The sequence below is a fragment of the Rhinopithecus roxellana genome, chromosome 2 (genome assembly GCF_007565055.1).
Source record: "Rhinopithecus roxellana isolate Shanxi Qingling chromosome 2, ASM756505v1, whole genome shotgun sequence".
Classification (NCBI taxonomy): Eukaryota; Metazoa; Chordata; class Mammalia; order Primates; family Cercopithecidae; genus Rhinopithecus; species Rhinopithecus roxellana.
The window spans coordinates 21,402,159-21,422,962 of record NC_044550.1 but is presented as its reverse complement, the minus strand read 5'-3'; the positions used below and the strand labels follow the sequence as shown (position 1 = coordinate 21,422,962).

At 35.6% G+C, this 20,804-nt stretch overlaps 1 protein-coding gene across 2 annotated transcripts in view; it reads left to right on the top strand.

The window, feature by feature from the left end:
- COL25A1 (collagen type XXV alpha 1 chain) overlaps positions 1-20,804 on the top strand; it is a 519,759-nt gene that overhangs the window by 247,787 nt on the left and 251,168 nt on the right. For both annotated transcript variants that reach the window (XM_010379093.2, XM_010379094.2), the window contains 2 exons: positions 12,280-12,324; positions 14,296-14,303. In XM_010379093.2, coding sequence (XP_010377395.1) covers positions 12,280-12,324; positions 14,296-14,303 — 53 coding nt within the window. The remainder of the gene's footprint in view (positions 1-12,279; positions 12,325-14,295; positions 14,304-20,804) is intronic.

Sequence of the window (20,804 nt, the reverse complement as noted above, 5' to 3'; positions counted from 1 at the left end):
CATGTTACTTGATATCATAATAAAATGCCATATTTTAAAACTGTCCTATTTTATGAAAAGCCCTTATGATAGTCAAGTTGCAAAATAAAAGAACTCAAATTCTACTTTGAAATTACTTTCTCCCTCATAACCTAAGTTGTAACCCTCGAGCTTTCACCTCTGCTAGTTAGCTCCTGAGCTCTTGGTCTACTTGATCAAGGACCTTTCATAAGTCCTTTAAGTTGATTGGCACTTGTAGGTAGACCTCTGACACTCATCCAAACCTCAGCATGTTTTGAAGCTTCCCATCTTCATTAGTACGAAAGACGCCAGATGGAAAGCCAATAAAATTTTGGTGTATGTTTTCTTTATTACCTAAGGGCAAAAGAGTGTGTGTATATCAAGGCTTTTGATATTTTAAAAAATTCTGTGTTAGTTCCTATGCAACATAGAAAAGAAACTCAACCTCAGAAGTTAAAATCATGTCTTGGATTGGCCCGTCTATAGTTTCATTGGAAAAGTTTTACTTGCCATGTGATAGATATAGCAGCATTAAAGTGCTAGAATTATTATGAAATCATATGGGGAAACATTTTATTCATAGAAATCTACTCATGGATGGCCGGGCGCGGTGGCTCGAGCCTGTAATCCCAGCACTTTGGAAGGCCGAGACGGGCGGATCACGAGGTCAGGAGATCGAGACCATCCTGGCTAACACGGTGAAACCCCGTCTCTACTAAAAAATACAAAAAACTAGCCGGGCGAGGTGGCGGGCGCCTGTAGTCCCAGCTACTTGGGAGGCTGAGGCAGGAGAATGGCGTGAACCCGGGAGGCGGAGCTTGCAGTGAGCTGAGATCCGGCCACTGCACTCCAGCCCTGGCAACAGAGTGAGACTCCGTCTCAAAAAAAAAAAAAAAAGAAAAAAAAAGAAATCTACTCATGGTGTTTTTGTATGCTAGGAAATTTGCCTGTCAGTATGAATCTGAAATTTAACTGTAGGGGAATAACTGTGTTTATTCTGAAGGAGGCAATGAAACTCAGTAGGGGAGGTTAGGAGATTTCAAGTATCTTTTTAAATGGTCAAATGGGATTTGATTTTCTGGTGAAGATCACCTATGTTAGCATTTTCTATGGGAGGCCAACTGTAATCCTAACCTACACTGCACTGTGTTCTCAGTTAGTTTAGCAAGATAATTTGGCATTTTGTAGAGCACTTTTTATATGCATGACATTTCCAAATACATCATAGCATTGAGCAAATTAATTCCTTAAATAGACAAAATAGCAGCTCCTCCTTAAACTATAGTTTGAGGTATGAAATCTATTCCTATTCCTATTTAGGTAATGGAGTAAAATTTTTAAAATGTTGTGTTTTTACTTAACAACTCTATTAAAATTGAACTGTATTAACCTGGTAGTGATAGTGAAGAAGGCAGAATTTCTATCCCAACAAGAATCAATTCATGGGTATGCTGGAAAAAATACTAGAGGAGAAAAATGGGCCAAATACATGGCAAAGGAGAAAGGATTGTCAGTCCTCAATTATGTCTTCTAGAACTTAAATTTAAGTAAGGAGAGCACAAGAGTGATGAAAGACCAAGGATTAGGCAAGACAGACTCTTTTAGGTAGTATGGAGACTTGTGTTGGATTTGTTAGATAGGAGAAAACCTTGTGTGTTGGACCAATGTGTAAGTACTTCCTCCCTTATGTAGCATGAAAGCTTATTGATCTGGAGAATTGCATGATGAAAATAGGTTAAAATGATTACCCTAGTAGTTTATGGAGGTGGATTTGAGACAGACCAGTAAGCATTTAGAGTTGAAAAGTATGGGCCCAAACTATAGCATCAGCATTGGGAATGAAAACAAAGGGACAGTCAAGAGTTGTTTCAAGGAAAAATATTGATGAAACACTAAATTTCCCAAGAATGCGAGGGAAGGACTAAAAAATTACCTTGATATTTTAAGCTTGGGTGAATGACAGCCCAAATTCTGAAAGCCATGAACTCATTTTTCCAAGAAGGTAATGATTTTTGTTGCTGTTGTTGTTTTTTTTTTTTGGAATATTTAGTCTAAGTTGGTACTGAGCACCCAACGTGTGGAAGGTACCATCTGCAAAGCACTTCCTAGACAAACGAAAAACATTCAGAGATGTGAAAAAGCATTACAATTGGTAACATCTAAAGAATGTTTACTCTGTGCCAGACGTGTATGTAAATGGACCAACTGCTAACATGTTCACAAAAACGAAATAGATGCTATGATTTACCTCATCTGCCAGAGTTCATGTCCATTATCATTACGCTATGTGATACTGTTAGGGTCTGACATGGCAAGGGGGCAATGAAGGGGGGTTGAGGGGGCCATGGAAGGATGGTAAGAAGAGATAGGTCACTTTGGGAACCTTGTGAGGGCTGGATTGTAGGCTGAAGAGGATTAGAGGTTGCTCTTTCCTCCCCGATTATCTAATTAATCAAAGTCAAGCCCCCTAACCTAAATATCTCCTAAGTAGCACTTGCCTTTATGGGCACAGATGCTGTGTCTCCACAGCTGCTATGTGCTCAGTACCTCACAAGTAAAATATCTCACTTGACACTCAGAACAAGTCTGAGATAGATATTATTGACATTTTGTAGATGAAGACAAGAGTTCTAAGAGGTTAGTTTGTCCAAAGTCACATAGCTAAATTGTTGAAGAGACAGGTTCAAACCTTATGGCTGATTTCAGAAGTTGTACTCTGCCATTTTGTTTTGTTTTGTTTTCTTTTTAACTAGCAGAAATACTACTTTAAAAAAGGTCATCTATTTAACATTTAATTATGTGCCAGATACTAAGAATACAATAATGAATAAGACAGGCAATATCCCTCCTTTCTAAAAGATCAATATTTTTCTTATTTCTGTCACTTTAAATACTTATATATAACAGAATGGGTAAAAACTGCTGTGCATGCTGTAAGAGCATATTAACTGAGCTTAAACATAAATATGTGTTAATCACATTCCCTTAGGCTAGCCATGAGTGTTCTCAGTGTATGAAAAGAGAACACTGTCTTTTTAACTTTGTAAAATAAAAGTTTATTAACTGTTGGCCAGTGATTTCTCATGATTATTTTTCCTTTAAAATGAAAAGCTAAAAATAAGCCTATAAACAAAGATTTTAAATAAAGGGCTTCAGAAATACTCATGAACATATTTTTTCTAAGTTGACTTAAATTTCCTATTTTCTTTCGGGCAGTTGTGTGTTTTTGTATCAGAAAATACAGTGATCTATAGTGTGTTTAATAAGTGACCAAATTGTTAGTTTCAGCATTTGTAATCGAAGTGTCAGGCTGTCTTGATATACATCCCTAACCCACTGTTTACTACCTATGTGCTGTTGAGCAAATCTTTTAACCTCTCTATATCGTCACTTTCCAAAATTGTATTGCGATCACACAACTAGTAAAAATAAGTGAGACCAAGCATGTACAGTGCTTAGCCCAGTGCAAGGTGTGTGGTGGCACTCATAAATATTAGTCATCATCATTGTCCCTTGTATTATTTCCTAGTATTTTGTGCTTTTCCCCCACATGATACAGGGGCTTACTAGGTTCTCTGGCTTCCACAGACAGATCTTACTCTATCATTCCTGCACTGATTGTTTTAGTATGCCCATGCCTTCATGCTTATTTCACTGGGTCCAGACTTCCATGTTACCCTCTGTCTCTGAACTACTCCTACTCTTACTCGAATGGCTTTGTCTTGCCTTTCTGTTTTTTCATTTTCCATCACTCATTTCGAGTGTTAAAGCAGTTCTGTATTATTGTTCTATGAGTCTTTTTACTACTGGGTGGAAATTTTGGCGTCATGCTAAATGATTAATTTAGCACCCGCCTAAATATCTGGGCTATTTACATATGTGTAATGGTGTGTGTGGTGCTGCTTAATTCATCCATCGGAAATTTGGCAAAGGCTTGTGGTGTCACAAAGCCATTAATAAAAACAAATCCTAGTTTCTATTAGCCCACTTTTAAAATTTTCCGTGAAGATTATTTCAATCTTTGATAAATAAAAATTAACATAATTTTATTTATTGAATATTTGAAAAACTACATTCAACTGTTGATCTTATTTTTTTCTGTTAGTTTAACATTTTTGTTTATCTTTAAAAGAGGTGTCTACCACTCTCAATTCCATTAGAAACATGTAATCTGCAAAGCTAATTTAAAATATTTTTCTGCAAGCTTGGAAACTGTTTTTCATGTTAATATGTTACATTGTATAGATAATAGTCACTCTTGTTACATAGCATGTAATCTCACAAAGAATCATATCTTTCCTATTTCCCAACCCCTACTCTCTGACATTTTGCAGCTCCCTTCCCCACAAGTAGAAATAAAAAAAGCTGTCATGATAAATCCCCTGTAGGATCCTGGGGTAAAACATTCTAGTACCATAATAATGAAACACTTTATGTGTGGGAAAAGAATGATAGAAATAACAACTGTGCCACATCAGACCTCATTAAAGTCAATGAACTGCAACATGAGGCTGTTTGTAGTCTTGAACAGTTTCTATGGAATATTCTACTATATTTATTATCTAGATACTAAAAACAGCAACAAAGATAACCCCTCATTTTCTGGAATTCCATTTCTGGAAACAAAGCATTGATATAAAGCCCAGAAAACATTGCACTCAGTTTGGAGATCCATTTCTTTTATTGTTTAAGTGCAGTAGTATTTTCCAGTATGTCCTTGTGAGAGACCCCAGTTATCTCATGAATGTGATCAGTTTTTCCTACTTATGAAATTAATGAATATCAACTAATTCTCAGTTAAACTTGACATGCTTCATTTAATCCTAGCACCACAAAGAACTAAACTTACACTGCGATAACTGGGAATAAGTTTTAGAAGGTAATTTTGGTTTATTGACCTCTCTCCACAGGAGTAGAAACTCAACCAATTTAAAAATAATTCTAATGATCACATAATGTTGAGAATTAGATTTACCACAATTCTGATGTAATTTGTTTGTATTTACTTAAAACATCTTAATGGCAATTGTGAAAATTTTCACTTTATTTCAAATTGAGGCCAGGCACAGTGGCTCATGCCTGTAATCCCAGCACTTCTGGAGTCACAGGTAGGTGGATCACATGAATTCAGCAGTTTGAGACTAGCCTGGCCAAAACCCCATCTCTGCTAAAAATATGAAAAAAAAAAAAATTAACTAGGCGTGGTGGTCCCAGCTACTCGTGAGGCTAAGGCAGGAGAATCGCTTGAACTCAGGAGGTGGAGGTTGCAGTGAGCCAAGATCACATCACTGCACTCCAGCCTGGGTGACAGAGTAAGACTCTGTCTCAATAAGTAAATAAATAAAATTGAAAAAAATATAGAAACAAATAAGAGTCCTGCTCTCAGTGCATTTCATGAGAAAGATAACATGCTTTTCCAGAAGTGTATCCTTGCTGCTTAATAACTCTCTTAGGCCAGTCACGATGGCTCACACCTTTAATTCTAACTCTTTGGGAGCCCAAGGCAGGAGGATTGCTTGAGACCAGGACTTTGAGACCAGTCTGGGCAAGAGTGAGACCGTGTCTCTACAAAAAATAAAAGACTTAGCTGGTCACGCTGATGTGTGCCCATAGCCCAAGCTGTTCAGGAGACGGAGACAGGAGAATTGCTTGAGCCCAGGAGTTTGAGGTTACAGTGAGCTGTTATCACCACTGCACCCTGTCTAACTAGCGATGTTCAACACCACTTACACTGTCACCAGCCTCAGTGACAGAGTAAGACTGTGTCAAACAAAAAATTTTCCACATGAGAAGTATATTCTGGAATAACTTGCCCATTTTCTTCTAAAGCACTGACTACTACACCAATGAATATTACATTTTACATTTAAACCAGTACACACATACATATCCTCTCAGTTGGTTTTAGGTGGTCTAATGTATATACTGATAATTTATTAGCCACTTGAAGAGAGTTTTTTTAAAATCTTTTTGTACCTTCCATGGGCTTTATTGTGTTTTATCTTCATTCGGTGAACATAGTTTCTGCATATTCTTTATGTTTTATAAATTTTATGTGGAATTATCATAAATCACTTGGTATAAAAGCTTGAAAATAAGCATATTTATGAAAGGACTATTCATAAAATTAAATATTTGGTATTTTTATTTGATTTAAAAAATATCCTCTTGGAATTTCACAAAACAAATCTACTTTAGGGGAACAGTATATTATAAATATTCATAACTTTATTAAAATTATGTTGCTCTGATTAGGTTATAAAAATAAAAATTTGGTGACTTAATTTTTGTTGTTTCTTACTGTAAAAATCTTACTAGCAAACAATTAATTTAAATACATTTATTACTTTAATAATGTGTAAGGAAATAGTCCCTCAAACATTTGTTAGTATATCTTTTGTATTGTTAAAAATAAAGGAGAGAGACTTTTCCAGATTTTCAATTGAACGCATTATCTTTAAAATGATTACTGTATTATCTGAATAATACTCTGTAGTGAGAGTTATGGAACTTGGCTATTGTAAGCTGAAATTATTTCCTATTATTTATTATGATTAACTTCGTTTATAGACTGACATTCCACAGAAATTAAAACTTGAGGAAATTTGAAACAAAAATACACACATAAAAGAAATTTAAAACAAACAACCCTGTGTTATGTATAGTAGAGTACATGCTGATTGAGAAAATCTTGGGAAATAAATCTCCTGAATAAAAAAAAGTCATTTCTTCTGAAAAATTAATGTATTAGGTTGGTGCAAAAGTAATTGTGGTTTTTGCCATAAGAGTATGAAATAACGTTGATGTGCATCAAATAGTTCATAGGCAGTGCTCCTTTAAAGGTTTCCCAGTGGTCAGCCTCATGCCTGCTGCTGGAGATACAAGGATGAACAAGAGAATTTCTCCCTTCATGAGCTTACAGTCTAGTGGAAGGCTGTCACAAGGATTAATAATACATCTGTCTAAGTAGCGATGTTCGAAAAATACAAGGTGGGCCATTGATAAAGTACTTTGGAAAGTTCGGGCTGGTTGTGGCCAGTTGTGTCTGCGGAATGTGAATTCGAAATTGACAGGCAGTGTGATGAGCTACTTTATTAAAATTATGTTGCTCTGATTAGGTTATAAAAAATAAAAATTTGGCAACTATTTTTGTTGTTTCTAACTAAAATACAGTAAAAATCTTACTAGCAAACAATTAATTTGAATACATTTATTAGTTTCATAATGTGTAAGAAAATAGTCCCTCAAACATTTGCTGGTTTGGAATCAGGAAGCTGGGATCTGCTGTGTGGGACTGTGGGCAGGTTTTTCACCTCTGTTGGGCTCAGTTTTACATTTGCAGAAATGTGAATCATTTATACACTTGTTTTAGCCATGGAGGTTTTACTTTAAACGGTTGCAATTCAGTATGGCAATCTGGAGCTGATCTGATGGTCCAGATTCTAAGCAGAGCATGAAAACCTTTGGCTCATATGACCTCGTGGGTCTGTTGTAGTACAGACATTTTATGAGTATGGAGAGAATAAATTTTAGTTAGTGTTCTACTTCTACCAGGCATTGCCATTTAAGCCTTTTACTTCTAATTGTGGAATGAAAGGCTTTGGTCCATCTTGAAGGAATTTCAGGCATTAAGCAAGCAAACAGGTGGGAGGACTTTGGGGAGAGCGGTGAAATTAATCTGTGCCTGCTTGTAAGGTTAATCCAGAGGACCTGAAGGCAAACCTGGTTTAGTCTCTGAACGTAGCTGGAGGATGGGGGAGGTTGGTTGAGAAAGGATGATCCGCTGTCTCCTCTGCCCAGACAGGTTCCTCCCTCCCAAGAGCCAGCTGCAGCTGTTGGCGACCTGTTCAGGGATCCTTTGGGGGTGGAGGAGCATCTTGGGTGTTGCACACATTTGTCCTCCAGACTTCCCTACCCCAGCATGCGTCCATCAAGAGGGCTGCTCCATCTGCAAAGAGCTTCATCCTCACTCTGTCCCTCCCAGATCACAAGTTAAGTTTCCTGCCCTTTCCTTTGCCATAACATCTCCATTTTCTGCCTCGAAAACTCTGAATAAGAGTATTTTTTGGGGAATATTTTCTACTGTTTGAGGTATTTTATGATTTTTTTTATCTAATGTACTTAAAGTTCCCTGTGCTTCTGGCGATGAAGCTTCTAAGTTTCAGCTTTTTATTAGAATGTGTCAAAATCTTACTATTTTAGCAATCTTACTATGTTTAAAAATCTTACTATTCTTGTTGATGAATATGACGGTAATATAGCACAGAAATGGTTTATAAGCTTCAACACATGAATGAAAAATGAAGGAAATACTTGTTTAGTATAATGTAATAGCAGTTTACAGTTTCATCCTCACAATAATCATACAGATGGGGCAGAATGAGTATTATTTACCAGGTAGCAGATTAAAATCAAACAGATTAGTTGAAAGTCAGCTCAATTCACACAGCAGTGAAAAATCCACAGGTTTTTAACTCTGTGTTCCATGTTGTCTTTAGTATATTAAATTGCCTCTTTGAATAGTATAATTATAAGGTGATATTAATCTCTTGCAATCTTGTTCACATACATAGTCAACTTTTATAAAATTATCAAGTAGAATCACAATGGACTAAAAAGAAAATATAAATAAAGTAAAAGAGGGAGCTGATATTTATTGAACACCTAGTGTGTGTCTTTATGTTCATTAATTACCTCCTCCATTCAGTCAGGAATGTGTTGTCTAATGGACCTGTGTCAGTGGCGACCGTTAAGCCATTCTTGTAATGAGCTAGCCATCTTCTCCCTATTCTCAGGTGTTTATGACAACACACACCTAAGCACAATCACCCAGGGCGTGAGCCTTCCCTTTGCTTTTTATCCACATGATACCTGCTCTGCAAAAGCAGATCCAACCAGAAATGTGTGTTGAAATAGAAAACAAGAGGTCAAAACAAAACACCTAGCCAATGATGAATTCTGAAACTTTTCTCTAAATACTTCCTGTGTGTTTATTGTAAATGTTTATAAAAGGTAAAAATATTTTCAAAGAGAAATAACATCACTGTGAAAAAATCTGTTACTGGAGTGCCAAGAAAGATTAAGTTTAAACTCAGCCTTGAAATATTATACTCTTAGGAGTGGAGAAGAGTGAACAGATCCAAGTAATATGGGTAGAATTGACAGGTTTTGGTAATTCATCTGATGAGCCAGGGAAGAGTATTCCAGCTGCTTCCAGTAACCACCCACCCTCACGATCATATGAGGGCCCATAGAGGGGCATATGTTTCCTTCTAGGTACATATCTAACTTTAGAGAAGAGCCTTATCAAGGGGGTACATCATTAGTGAGGAACTGGAATGGTTTAGGAAGCTTTCCTTTGTTATTTGATGAACTGGGTCTGTCTGAACTTGGGTTTATAGTCACTGGTTTTTAAATAATTACCATGATGGCAAATTTTTACTAATTCTATCTCAGGCTGACAGCTTGCATCTATTTTTGAAACTTAGCAAGAACTCTTTCTGAAGCATGGATAGTACCAATTGTCCTGAATTTTCTAACACTGAAGAGCAATCTGGTTTTGTCATCTCTGTCTGTTTTCTGTAATTCATTCTTCATTGAATGAATTTTCTGCTTGTAAGTTTTCACTTCCTCTGTTGCTGATAGCTGCTGTTTTTTCTGTTCCCATTCATATTCTTGAACCAGTTTCTTTTGCAGAGTCATGTCTTTCTGCTGATAGAATTTACTGAGAATTTCTGTTGCAAAGATCTGGCCAAGTTTAGTGAATGAGAACCATGTTCCAACTTCTGTATGTGTTCATACAGCTCATGCCTGGCTAACAATTCACTACTCAGTTTGGAATGGAAATGGCCACTATCTTTTGTGACAATTGTTAACATCAGTTTTGTCTGGTTTCTCTTTTCTGATTTCTTATCTTCTCACTCTGTTCTGCCAGCTATCCATTGCCAAATTCGTCTCATCCATTTCATTTTTATTATTCTTTTTGTCTTTAAATTCAGAAGCAAGATCAAATTACTTGATCTGCACAGTAGACTTCTTCAAACATCAGATTATTCTCTTTGTAAGTAAGATCTTTACCTAGACTTTTCTGAGAGTTTTGTATAATTTATTAGTTCACCAAGCTCAGTATAATGCTCCCTGCAGTTTTCTGATTCCAATAATAATTATAACCTGCTTTTCTTAAATCCAGTATTTTCTTTGTAAATTCATTAGTTTATATTCCATCTTCTCATAACTTAGTTTAAGTTCATTTTCTCTGTCAAATATTATGACATTCTTTGTAAAACCCTACCATATTCAATAGATATCTGTCTTGCCAAATGCCATTTCAGTTTGCTTGCATCCTGTTCTTCAATTCTCAATATGACAAGCAGATTTACCACAGCATTTCATTCATTTCTTTAAACCTTCTGATTGAATATTTAATCCAGATATGTTCAGAAATATTCGTATTTTGGTTTTTGATTTCTTCAAAAGATGTGAGTGCTTCTTTAATCATTTTTTTCATAATCTTCTCTCTGTTAAATAAAATAAAAATGTATTCAAGTTAATTCTTAAACATTTGTGCAATCTATTGTTTTTATTTGATGAAATCTACTGTTGAAAGACACATTCTTCAGGGGAAAAATGGCAAAGAAGCTAATTCCCAATAAATAAGTAATAATTAGCGGCCTTTAAGACATGTTGTAAAAATCAGGGCTGGGCCTTTCTGGCACCTTTGTTGTAGGTGAGACAACAGTCAGTCAAAGTACTTTCCATTATAATTTCCCTCTGGTATTTCCTAACTTTTTTTTTTTTTTGTCTTTGAATATTCCTAAGTTTCTCCTTCCACATGGTTAGGGTGAACTATTTTTACATGCCACTTGAAATATATGTTAAATCATAGGACTACTATATTCAGTTTTGGAAAATTCTCATCTGTCATCTCTTCCACAGTGGCTTCTAATGGTCCTACCATGTGAACCACAGACATTATAAGTATATAGTGGTTGCTAGAGAGTTCTTAGTTTAACTGATGTTGTACTAGAAAAAATATAATTCTTAGTCTTAAGGAAGTTTTATATATCAGATTATGTCTCTATGTGTATGTGTGTGTGTGTGTTTGAGACTTACTCTGTGTAAGGGATTGGGAGGAAACTAACTGCCCCACTGATGTTTTTATTTCCCATGATAGTGTTTCCATGTGGGAGCCGGTAGCTCAGGATCACATTGAAAGTCGCCTGGATACTAAGGCCTGTGCTGCTTGTGTCTTGAACTTTCTAAAGTTTGGAAGTCATCAGTCCTACTTAGCAGCTCATTCTTTAAAAACAGGCAGTTCTGTATTTTCCTTGGCCTTCTTCTCCTGGCAAATATTATAAGACCTCAATTCTCATTGTGGGCTAATTATTCTCTTCTGTTTGCCTGAACCATAATTCAGTGCAAGGCTACTCCTGCCCAAGGAAATGAGGACAGAAATTATATAATTGAGAATAATGGCTTGAAAGCCATGAACGTCTAGAATCTTGTGCTAAGTCTGATACATACTAGCTTGGTGGTCTTTACCAGTAACTCACCAGTTAAAATTAAAAAAAAAAGAAGTTTTATTTCTCTGCTTTTAAAATGGGATCGTCATAAAGGCTGACTATTTATTGAATGACAATAATGACCTTGCCGTTGTAGAAAAATCAGGTCTATAATTACTACCTAAATACTGCCCTATTAAAAAGGTTGTGATTTTATTCAGGTGGTTGTTGATCGGTAAAATTCCAATATATTCACATTTAATGAGATATAAATATTTCTAAGGATTATTTTCCATTACTAATATATACATTTAACTAACTGCCAACTAAACATTTTCGGAAAATTATGATGGACCTGACTGAAAAGAAACTATAAATCATTTGTACTTAGTACCTTTAAATGATTAATTAGTACTTTAATTATTCATATACTGAAAAGAAATATTCCTTAGAAACATAAAACTCAACACTAACAATTTTCTTAGCAAACTCTTTCTTTACTGATGATATTAAAGCAGGATGAACAAAAATTCTGAATCATTGGTGTTAAGTAACCCTGGATGATCATGTATCTAGAGTAGCTTTTATAATTAAATGAACCTTAAGAGTTTTGCTGAAACACAAAAGACAGTACTGACCTTTACAAATATCTGGTCTCTTTCTTGAAATTGGTAGATAAAAACAATGAGAAAATATATATAAATTATTTACTAGCCATTTTGGTGGAACCGGGAAAAAAAGTTAAACTACACTCAAAACATTATCCTTTGTATTTCAGGCCCTCCAGGGAAACGAGGTAAGAGAGGCCGAAGAGGAGAATCTGGTAAGTCTCTCTTTCAGCTGCTCTATGTCACTCATGTTCTGGTTAAGTTCCGGCATCTGTTCTTCCTAATTAATGATAATATTGTCTTGTTGGAGGTTGTAGATGTGCATTTAAATCTTCTCTGCTAGACCTAGTTTTTTTTTTTGTTTTTGTTTTTGTTTTTTTTAAATCTTCTTATTTCTATCAAACTGCAAAAAGGGGAAGTTTGCAAAGTATTGTTAATTGCAGTTTAGTAACATTTGGTACCCATTTGGGGCTTATTTACTGGGTCAAGTTAAGTCTGTCCTTTCTGTGTACAACGGAGAGTTTCTCAGCTGCACACAGTGTGATAGCATCAGCCACGTTTCCATCTATGTAGGTGGTCAGTAAATGTAGGTCCTTTGCAAAAACATCTGCCTTGGGACACTAGGGCACGTGTCTTAGAAAGCTGTGTTGCTATTTTATCCAGTTGGCACAATTTTGTCATGCTTTTACTCTCATTGTTTTCAAAATCTGAGAATGTGTTATCCTTCTTGTACAACCATGGAATTTTATTAATGACAGGAGCCTTAGTAATCAATCCAGAATTTCCATTTTGTAGTTGAGGAAATGGAGGCCCATAGCAGTCAGGTGATTTGGCCAAGGCAGAACTTGAAACAGAACCAATTGTCCTGATTCCTACTTCAGGACATTCTTGCTTTCGGGTCAAATCCCTGTATGTAAAACAAATCTCCAATGTAAAACGTAAAAGTCAAGTAAAATTTCTTTTGAAACTGAGGTGATCTGTATAAATGAGTTCACTTACCGTTTTTCTTTTTTTTGGGAAGTGACCACATAAAGTCTTATGAGGCCATTAATTCTTCCATGCAAGATAAAGTAATTTAAGATTTGACTCTAGCATGCCGTAAATTGTTATTTTTCAGTATTTTCTCTAAATATTTATCAATATTAAAAATAATCAATTACTAAGTATTGAAACAGAAACATTAACCTATCAAGAAGAGCTGATAGCAGATTGATGTGTGGTTTATTTTCTTGCCTCATGTCCTCTTCCATTTTAAGAAAGATGTAAAAGTAAAAAGCGTTTATGAAAATTTATTAATTTGAGCTGTGTAGTTACTTTTTTTTTTAAAGAGTGTTATCAAAAGCTACCTTTAAAGCTCATTGAATCTAAATAATTGGAAACTTGTGTAGGTATTCCTTCACAAAGTGTAAAGTCTTCTGATAGAGGATACTTTATAAATTTGTTTTGAGGAAAAAGAAAGAATAAAACATTAGTGGAATCAGATAATCATAGAAATGATCTTTGATTGTTGTCAAAAGAAAGAGGATTATGGGGAAAAAGTGAAAAATGTATGCTTATACAAAGTTTCATAGAAAATAAAAGGCAATTTCCAACTTCCTAGCTACTTAGAACTGGTATTTTAATTGAGCATAATGGTATGTGAAATATTTAAAATTGTCTTAGACTTTGCCTGTTTTGATGGTTTTAAAGAAATTTATATAAACATGAGGAACTAGACTTTTATATATTTATAATAGTGTCGAATAAAAAATTCTAAGGACAAATAATAGGTACATTTCTCATTTGGCTGTTTTATCAAACTCAAGAAGTTATATATCAATTCTCTGTGACTGGTCTATCATAAATTACCAAATATTCTCATAATTCATACTTATCTAAACTTTTATAAATTAGTCTTTACTTAAGATATATGAACCTCTCAGTAATTCATAGACAGGCTTCAGGCAATCTAAAAATCACTTGAAATTTTATGTAAAATTTTGTGTACAATTATAAATTTTTCTGAAATGGTATCAAAGGCTCCATGGCCTAAAAACGGTTAAGAATCAGTGAATTTTAAAAAACTTCCATGTCTGTTATATCATGCTGATGATTATGCTCATATCTTTTGTTTGATTTTAATATTTTGCATATTCACTAACTCATCTCTCTCCTTCTTCTTCTCTCTCCACCTGCTCCCCCAATAGGTCCTCCTGTAAGTACGTTTGCTGCACTTTGGCTTGTTTGCATTTATCAGGATCACGTATGTTAAAACTTTGTTAAAACACCAAAATATAGCCTATATGTCTATTAGAAAAATGTTACTGACCTTTTAAGAATGTACTTAAAGTTTGGAAAATTATTTTTTAAATACACAGTTTTGTGATCATGTGATATGTTAGAATGCAATATATGTCCATTTAAATTTGTTTTAAATTTTTTTATTTCCATAGGTTATTGGGGAACAGGTGGTATTTGGTTACATGTGTAAGTTCTTTAGCAGTGATTTGTGAGATTTTGGTGCACCCATCACCTGAGCAGTATACACTTTACCCTATTTGTGGTTGTTTACCCCTCACCCCCTTCCCACCTTTTCCCCTGAGTTCCCAAAGTCCATTGTGTCATTCTTATGCCTTTGCATCCTCATAGCTTAGCTCCCACTTATGAGTGAGAACATATGATGAAAAACACTTATTTCTGATATGATCACACACCAATACCCTCATGGGATTTTTGGATAACTTATGAAGCTTCTGATTTTAAATCCTTTTCCTGGAATTCTGAGGTTTCTTTTGCAAGCAAATCTCCAAGCTATTTCACACTTCTTTTTTCATCTATTTAAACTTGTATCTGAAATATTTGCATTTGCCAGTCTACCAAATGTAGATGGCAACATGATCATGGAAATGATACCCCCAGTGAGCTCGGACCAGTCCTCCCTCCTTAGGCAACACTTCTTTTGAAGTCTGTTGGAATTTTGCCTGCATAAAGAACATGAGATGGAGCCCTTGGAGAGTTTCACTTTCTTTTTTCTTTCCTTGAGTAGGTCATAGCTGCAGCATTCCAGTCTGCTTTGCACTCACAGGAACAGATTATCTTGTCAGCTCTGAGCTAGATGTGTTTTTGAGTAATATGCTGGATAACTGTATCTGACCCCAGTGTTTATACGGTGCACTGTGCATTTACGGTAGCAATGATCATTGGCCTTGAGATATTTTCTCATCCTGGATAGCCAGTTTGCTCCAGAGTTTGCAGACTCCACATTGGCAACTTATCTAACAGGCCAGCATGGTCCAGGGAGGGGGGCTTAGCGTATACTCGTTTACTTTATTCAGAGGAAACATTGGCTTCCAAATATCTTTTGCAGTCTTCCTGCCACGTTCAAGGATGGAACATTAATCATGTTAGAAATGACTTTGCTTCTGTAACTGACTTTCAACTCTTGCTTAATGCTAGGCAGATGGTATGCCCTAGGTCTAAGAGTCTTTACTTTTTGGCTTCATACTTAAGTCTCTTCATGTTAAGTAAGTAACAAACCACTACTACCCAGAGGAAACTCCTGAGGTTACGGCTGGAATAGAGTGTTCAAGGCTTCTTTTTGTGGAATCCACATTAGCTATGAGATCACATTAGCTAATGAGATTTAACTACCAAAAGGTAGTTAAATCTCATTTCTGCCTTATGAATTCTTCAGAATTCTAGTACTTCCTCTTTGATTCCTCGAAAATTCAAGCAACCATATAGTTCTCGCTTTCTTAAGGCCGTTAGTCCAAATTTTCTACCTAAAGAGGTCAGTTGTTCCTCCTTTTCTTATTATATATAAATAATTAGCATTAAGCCCCTAATGTAAGGCAAGTAGTATTCTAGGCACTTTACATGTATAATTTCATTTTGTTCTCACACCAACCCTCTGATGTTACCATTCCTATTGTTCAGTGAGGAAACAGGCTCATAGAGGTTAATTACTAAAGGTTGCACAGCTAGAGGATTTGCAAAGTTGAAATTCAATTAGATATGTCTAATTTCAAATCGATTCAGTTTACCACTTTATTCCATTCCTTATGAATTATAGTTGTGTTATAATATGGATCATTGTTACATGGGTTTGTCAGGCCATGAGTGAAATCATATTCTTTGATTAAAATAATCACATATAATGTAAAATTATGGCCAAAAATGCAAAATGGCTAATTTTTAAAACAAGTATTGATACTGTCCCACCTTGACTACATTTTAAAGAAGTTATAATATGTTTGGCAAACAGCATCAAATCCAATAAATAAAGTATAATCATGAGTTTCCATACTGACTGGAAGATAATTCAAGTTGCTTATATTTGATAAGATGAAAAAACATTGATTGTACAAAAGAGAAAAAACATTGATTATGCTATCTTTACTAATAAAATAGAACCCTACCGTAGTACTTAGGACCCAATATCATGGGCTTCCTTGTGGGTAAAATACATTACGATGAAATCCTCTTGAGCTTCCAATTCCTAAATCTCCACGTATAATATCTAAAAAGTATCTGCCTTCCATCACATTTTGCTTTAGAATATGTGGCTTTATGACAAATTTCTGGCATGTTTTGTATATCAGAGTAAAAATGAACAATGGAATTATTGCAATTAGATAAATTTATCAGCAATATGTTTATTTAGAGACAATACCCAATTACTGACAATTTGAATTTCTAGGGACTATTCCTATTTTTACATCACCTTAATTTTATGTACAGTTAACCCTTGAACAGTGTGAGGGTGAGGGGCACCAACCCTCTGCTCAGTGAGAAATCCACAGATAACTTTTGACTCCCCAGAACTTTACTACCAATAACCGACTGTTGACAGAAAACCTTACTGATAACACAAATGGTTAATTAATATACATTTTGTGTGTTGTATGTATTACATACTGCATTCTTACAATAAGCTGGAGAAAAGATGTTATTTAGAAAATCACAATGAAGAGAAAATACATTTACTATTCATTAAGTAGAAGTGGATCATCACAAAACTCTTCATCCTCACCATGTTCTCATTGAATAGTCTGAGGAGGAGAAGGACAAAAAGGGGTGTCTTGTTATCAGCAGAGAAGGAAAACTGGCATATAAGTGGACCAATGTGGTTCAAACCCATGCTGTTTAAAGTCAACTGTTTATTTTTTCCTTTCACTTCTTTTGCCTGAACTAAAATCTGACAGTTTACGAATTTTATTTTTAGAGAAATGTATTGTCCTACTTTATATCTTTTAAAACATTATTCAACTGTCTCCACAAGTAAGCTATCGAGGGATATATTGTCATCTTAATCACAGTTGCCCTAACCTCCATTCTGCACTCTAAATATAAAGCACAAAATTGGTTTGAGAAGTTAGTCTTGCTTCTGGTGAGCAATCCTTGGCACAAAATCTATGTCAAGTAAATTTCTCAAACTTCCTTCTGGCCCGCAGTTCCCATGGTGTTGTGGCTTCATGTGTACAGACAGATTAGAAAGTGTAATCTGGGGTCTTGATGTGTATTTTCCTGTCATTCACTTTCACTTCATTGTGGAATGTGCTCCAACAGTGCAAGAGACATTTGGGCACTAATTCAAACAAACAAACAAATGAACGAACAAATAAAAAATTAGATGGCCCAGGGGATAATGGCAGATCTCCCTGTAAGATTAAAAGAAACAAAAAAGTATTAATGATAAAATTTAATTTAGCAACCATATATTTACAGCTTTACTTAGAATGTTCTGGAAAACTTGGATTTATTCCACTACAATTATGTGTGGATATATAACTGGTTTTTTTTTTTTTGTCAGTTTTTGTAGTCTTGCATATTGAGATCATTTATAATTTAAACTTGAAATACAACTTGAATTAGATCCCATGTATCAATTTACTCTCTAGGAAGCTTTCAGCTTATTACTCAGCCTTATCTATTTTGACACACACACACACACACACACACACACAATCAGAGGAGTCTCTGCTAAAAATGGATGCAACAGAGCAATTTTGTGACAATGTATGTAATTTGTTTTTAAGTGAACATCAGATACTTTTTTCTATTTTCTTTCTCATAAAGGTAACACATACTGGAATATTGTTCTAATGGACTCTATGCATGTGCTTTGAGCATCTAGCTCTCTGCTAGAATGATTTGTCAGTCCATTGTATTATGTGACTGTCAAATGGTACCTTCTATTTTGGATCATTTAAAAATAAGTTTTTACTTTAATAGGAGGCAGAGAGAGTTTGATCAAAATTTACAAAATGACTTTAGGGTTTTTAAATGGAGCAAATTTTACATATAGTTTTGATCTTTTTCAGAGTCAGTAGTGGGTGCAGTCTCTCTGTCTCTTTGTCCCAAAAAGAAGTGTTATTCTAAAATTCACAGGTCACAGAATCAAGCAAGTCCTGTAACTATAGCCAGAAAAGAGCCAGGAGACCTTTTTTTAACTGGCTGTTTTATTTGTATCAGTCTATCAAGCCCTATAATGATGCTTGACTGACAGGAATATGATGTTATTGTTGGTCGTGTAGAACCCTCTGAGGTGTGAAATACGACTCTGTTGTGCAGCCTGCTCTGTCCTGTCCACCTTTAACAATTGTCATCTCGGTTTGAACCCTAGAATCTTGTTGACAGATGAATGAAGCAGACTTGGCCAAGTTAAGCTTACAATGCTATTTCTGCCAATGTGGTAGATGAATTAGGACAAGAAATCTCAGTAGAACTTTTAGATGAAAACCTCTGATACCTTTACTGCATATTGAAAAAATGATAAGATTTTTAAGTCAAATTATGTCTTTTCCTGATATACTAATAACTACAATTTATAGCAGCTACCTACCATCTGTCACTTTACATACCAGTTCTCAGACCACCCTGTGACCTAGGGAGTTACTATACCTATTTTACAGAGGAGAAAGCTGAGGATTGGACCAGTCAAATCATATACCCAAGGGTGCATGCACATCTAGCAGGAGGCAGAACTGAAATGTGAACCCAGGTCTGTCCCTCTTCAAAGTCCCCCATATTTCCATAAGATGTTTTTCAGGCAAGTAAGGTTTAAGTGATACCACCTTCTTTGTAAGCATCTTCTTTGTTGTATCTTATCCTATCCTCATCCTGTATGGTTCATATTAAGCTCTTAAGTTATCTGTAGACCTTACATCTTATGCCTGCTCTTTTAAACTGCTAGTTACTCAAAACAAACTCGTAAATCATCTAATTATCATTTAACAGAAGCAAATCATGTGGAGGTATGAGCTTTGCCTCTTTGAGTTAAGAAAACTAGGTATAAAATTTTCTTAAAGTTTTTCAGCAAATATTCCTTTAATTACTCCTTTGTTATATTCCTACTTAATTATTATAATATTTAAACATTTATATTTGGACTCAAAGAGTGTGCTTTTCAATGTGCAGTAACTGTTATTTTTTTCTGTAATAACAGGGTGTTATGATTTTTTTTGTTGTTGTTGTTGAGACGGAGTCTCTCTCTGTCGCCCAGGCTGGAGCTCAGTGGCCGGATCTCAGCTCACTGCAAGCTCCGCCTCCCGAGTTTACGCCATTCTCCTGCCTCAGCCTCCCGAGTAGCTGGGACTACAGGCGCCCGCCACCTCGCCCGGCTAGTTTTTTGTATTTTTTAGTAGAGACGGGGTTTCACCATATTAGCCAGGATGGTCTCCATCTCCTGACCTCGTGATCCGCCCGTCTCAGCCTCCCAAAGTGCTGGGATTACAGGCTTGAGCCACCGTGCCTGGCAGTATGGTGTTATGATTATTGATGGAGGGAACAAACTATTTATCTTGTAGGATGCAGTATGGGTGTAAAATACCAGCATAGCCAGATCAATTCAGTCATTATAACAGTCACCATAACAAACCAAAGAAGCAAAAGCGAGAGAATTAATTTGCCCTGAAAGGCTGTTTGGGGGTAGAGTTTTAATAGAATGATCTCAGGCTGTCACTTGTCAAATAAACAACTCAGGTTGTTCATTTTGAGACCCTGCACACTGATTTGTCTTCTAGGCCAGAAAGCAGAAAAAGAAAAAGAATATAACTATGAATGTGTACATAGAAGAGTTTCTCTAGTATCTTTTCATGTCTTCTGTATTGAGTGGTTTGGGCTTCCGTGTTTGTAGAGGGCACTGTGTCTAGTGGCAGTCTGTTTTAATGCTTCCTCTGCTATCGTTTCTGTAGATGTAGTGCCAAGTTAAGCAGAATTGTGGAATTCTGGAAGTGACAACATTAAGGGGCAAAGAGCTGCAAACTGAGCTTAAGTAAGGCTGTTAAAGTAAAAAAAAATTTAAAAATAAAATTTTAAAAAGGAACAAGGAAGAAGAAATAGACATACAAAAATATTGACAATTTTTTTTGCAACATTATTTTTTTCTTATGGTCTATTTCTGGATACCATCTGCTTTAGAATAACTTTAGCTGTTGTAACAGACGGACCTTAAGATGTTAGTGGCTTACCACAGTAAAAATTCATGTTTTATGCATAGTGATGGGCAAGGCTCCTTGCAGGAGCCCAGACTGCTGGAGACTCTGCCATCTTTAACATGTGTGTTCCAAGGCTATCTTGGGCATGGATGCACCGCCATAGATAAGGAAAGAGCGGTGGGTCAGATGGGAGGATTCTTTTGACCATTATTGGTAGTTTAGGATTTTATGATTTATATCTCTTCTGACCACATTCCTTTGGCAAGAGTCAAGTCACA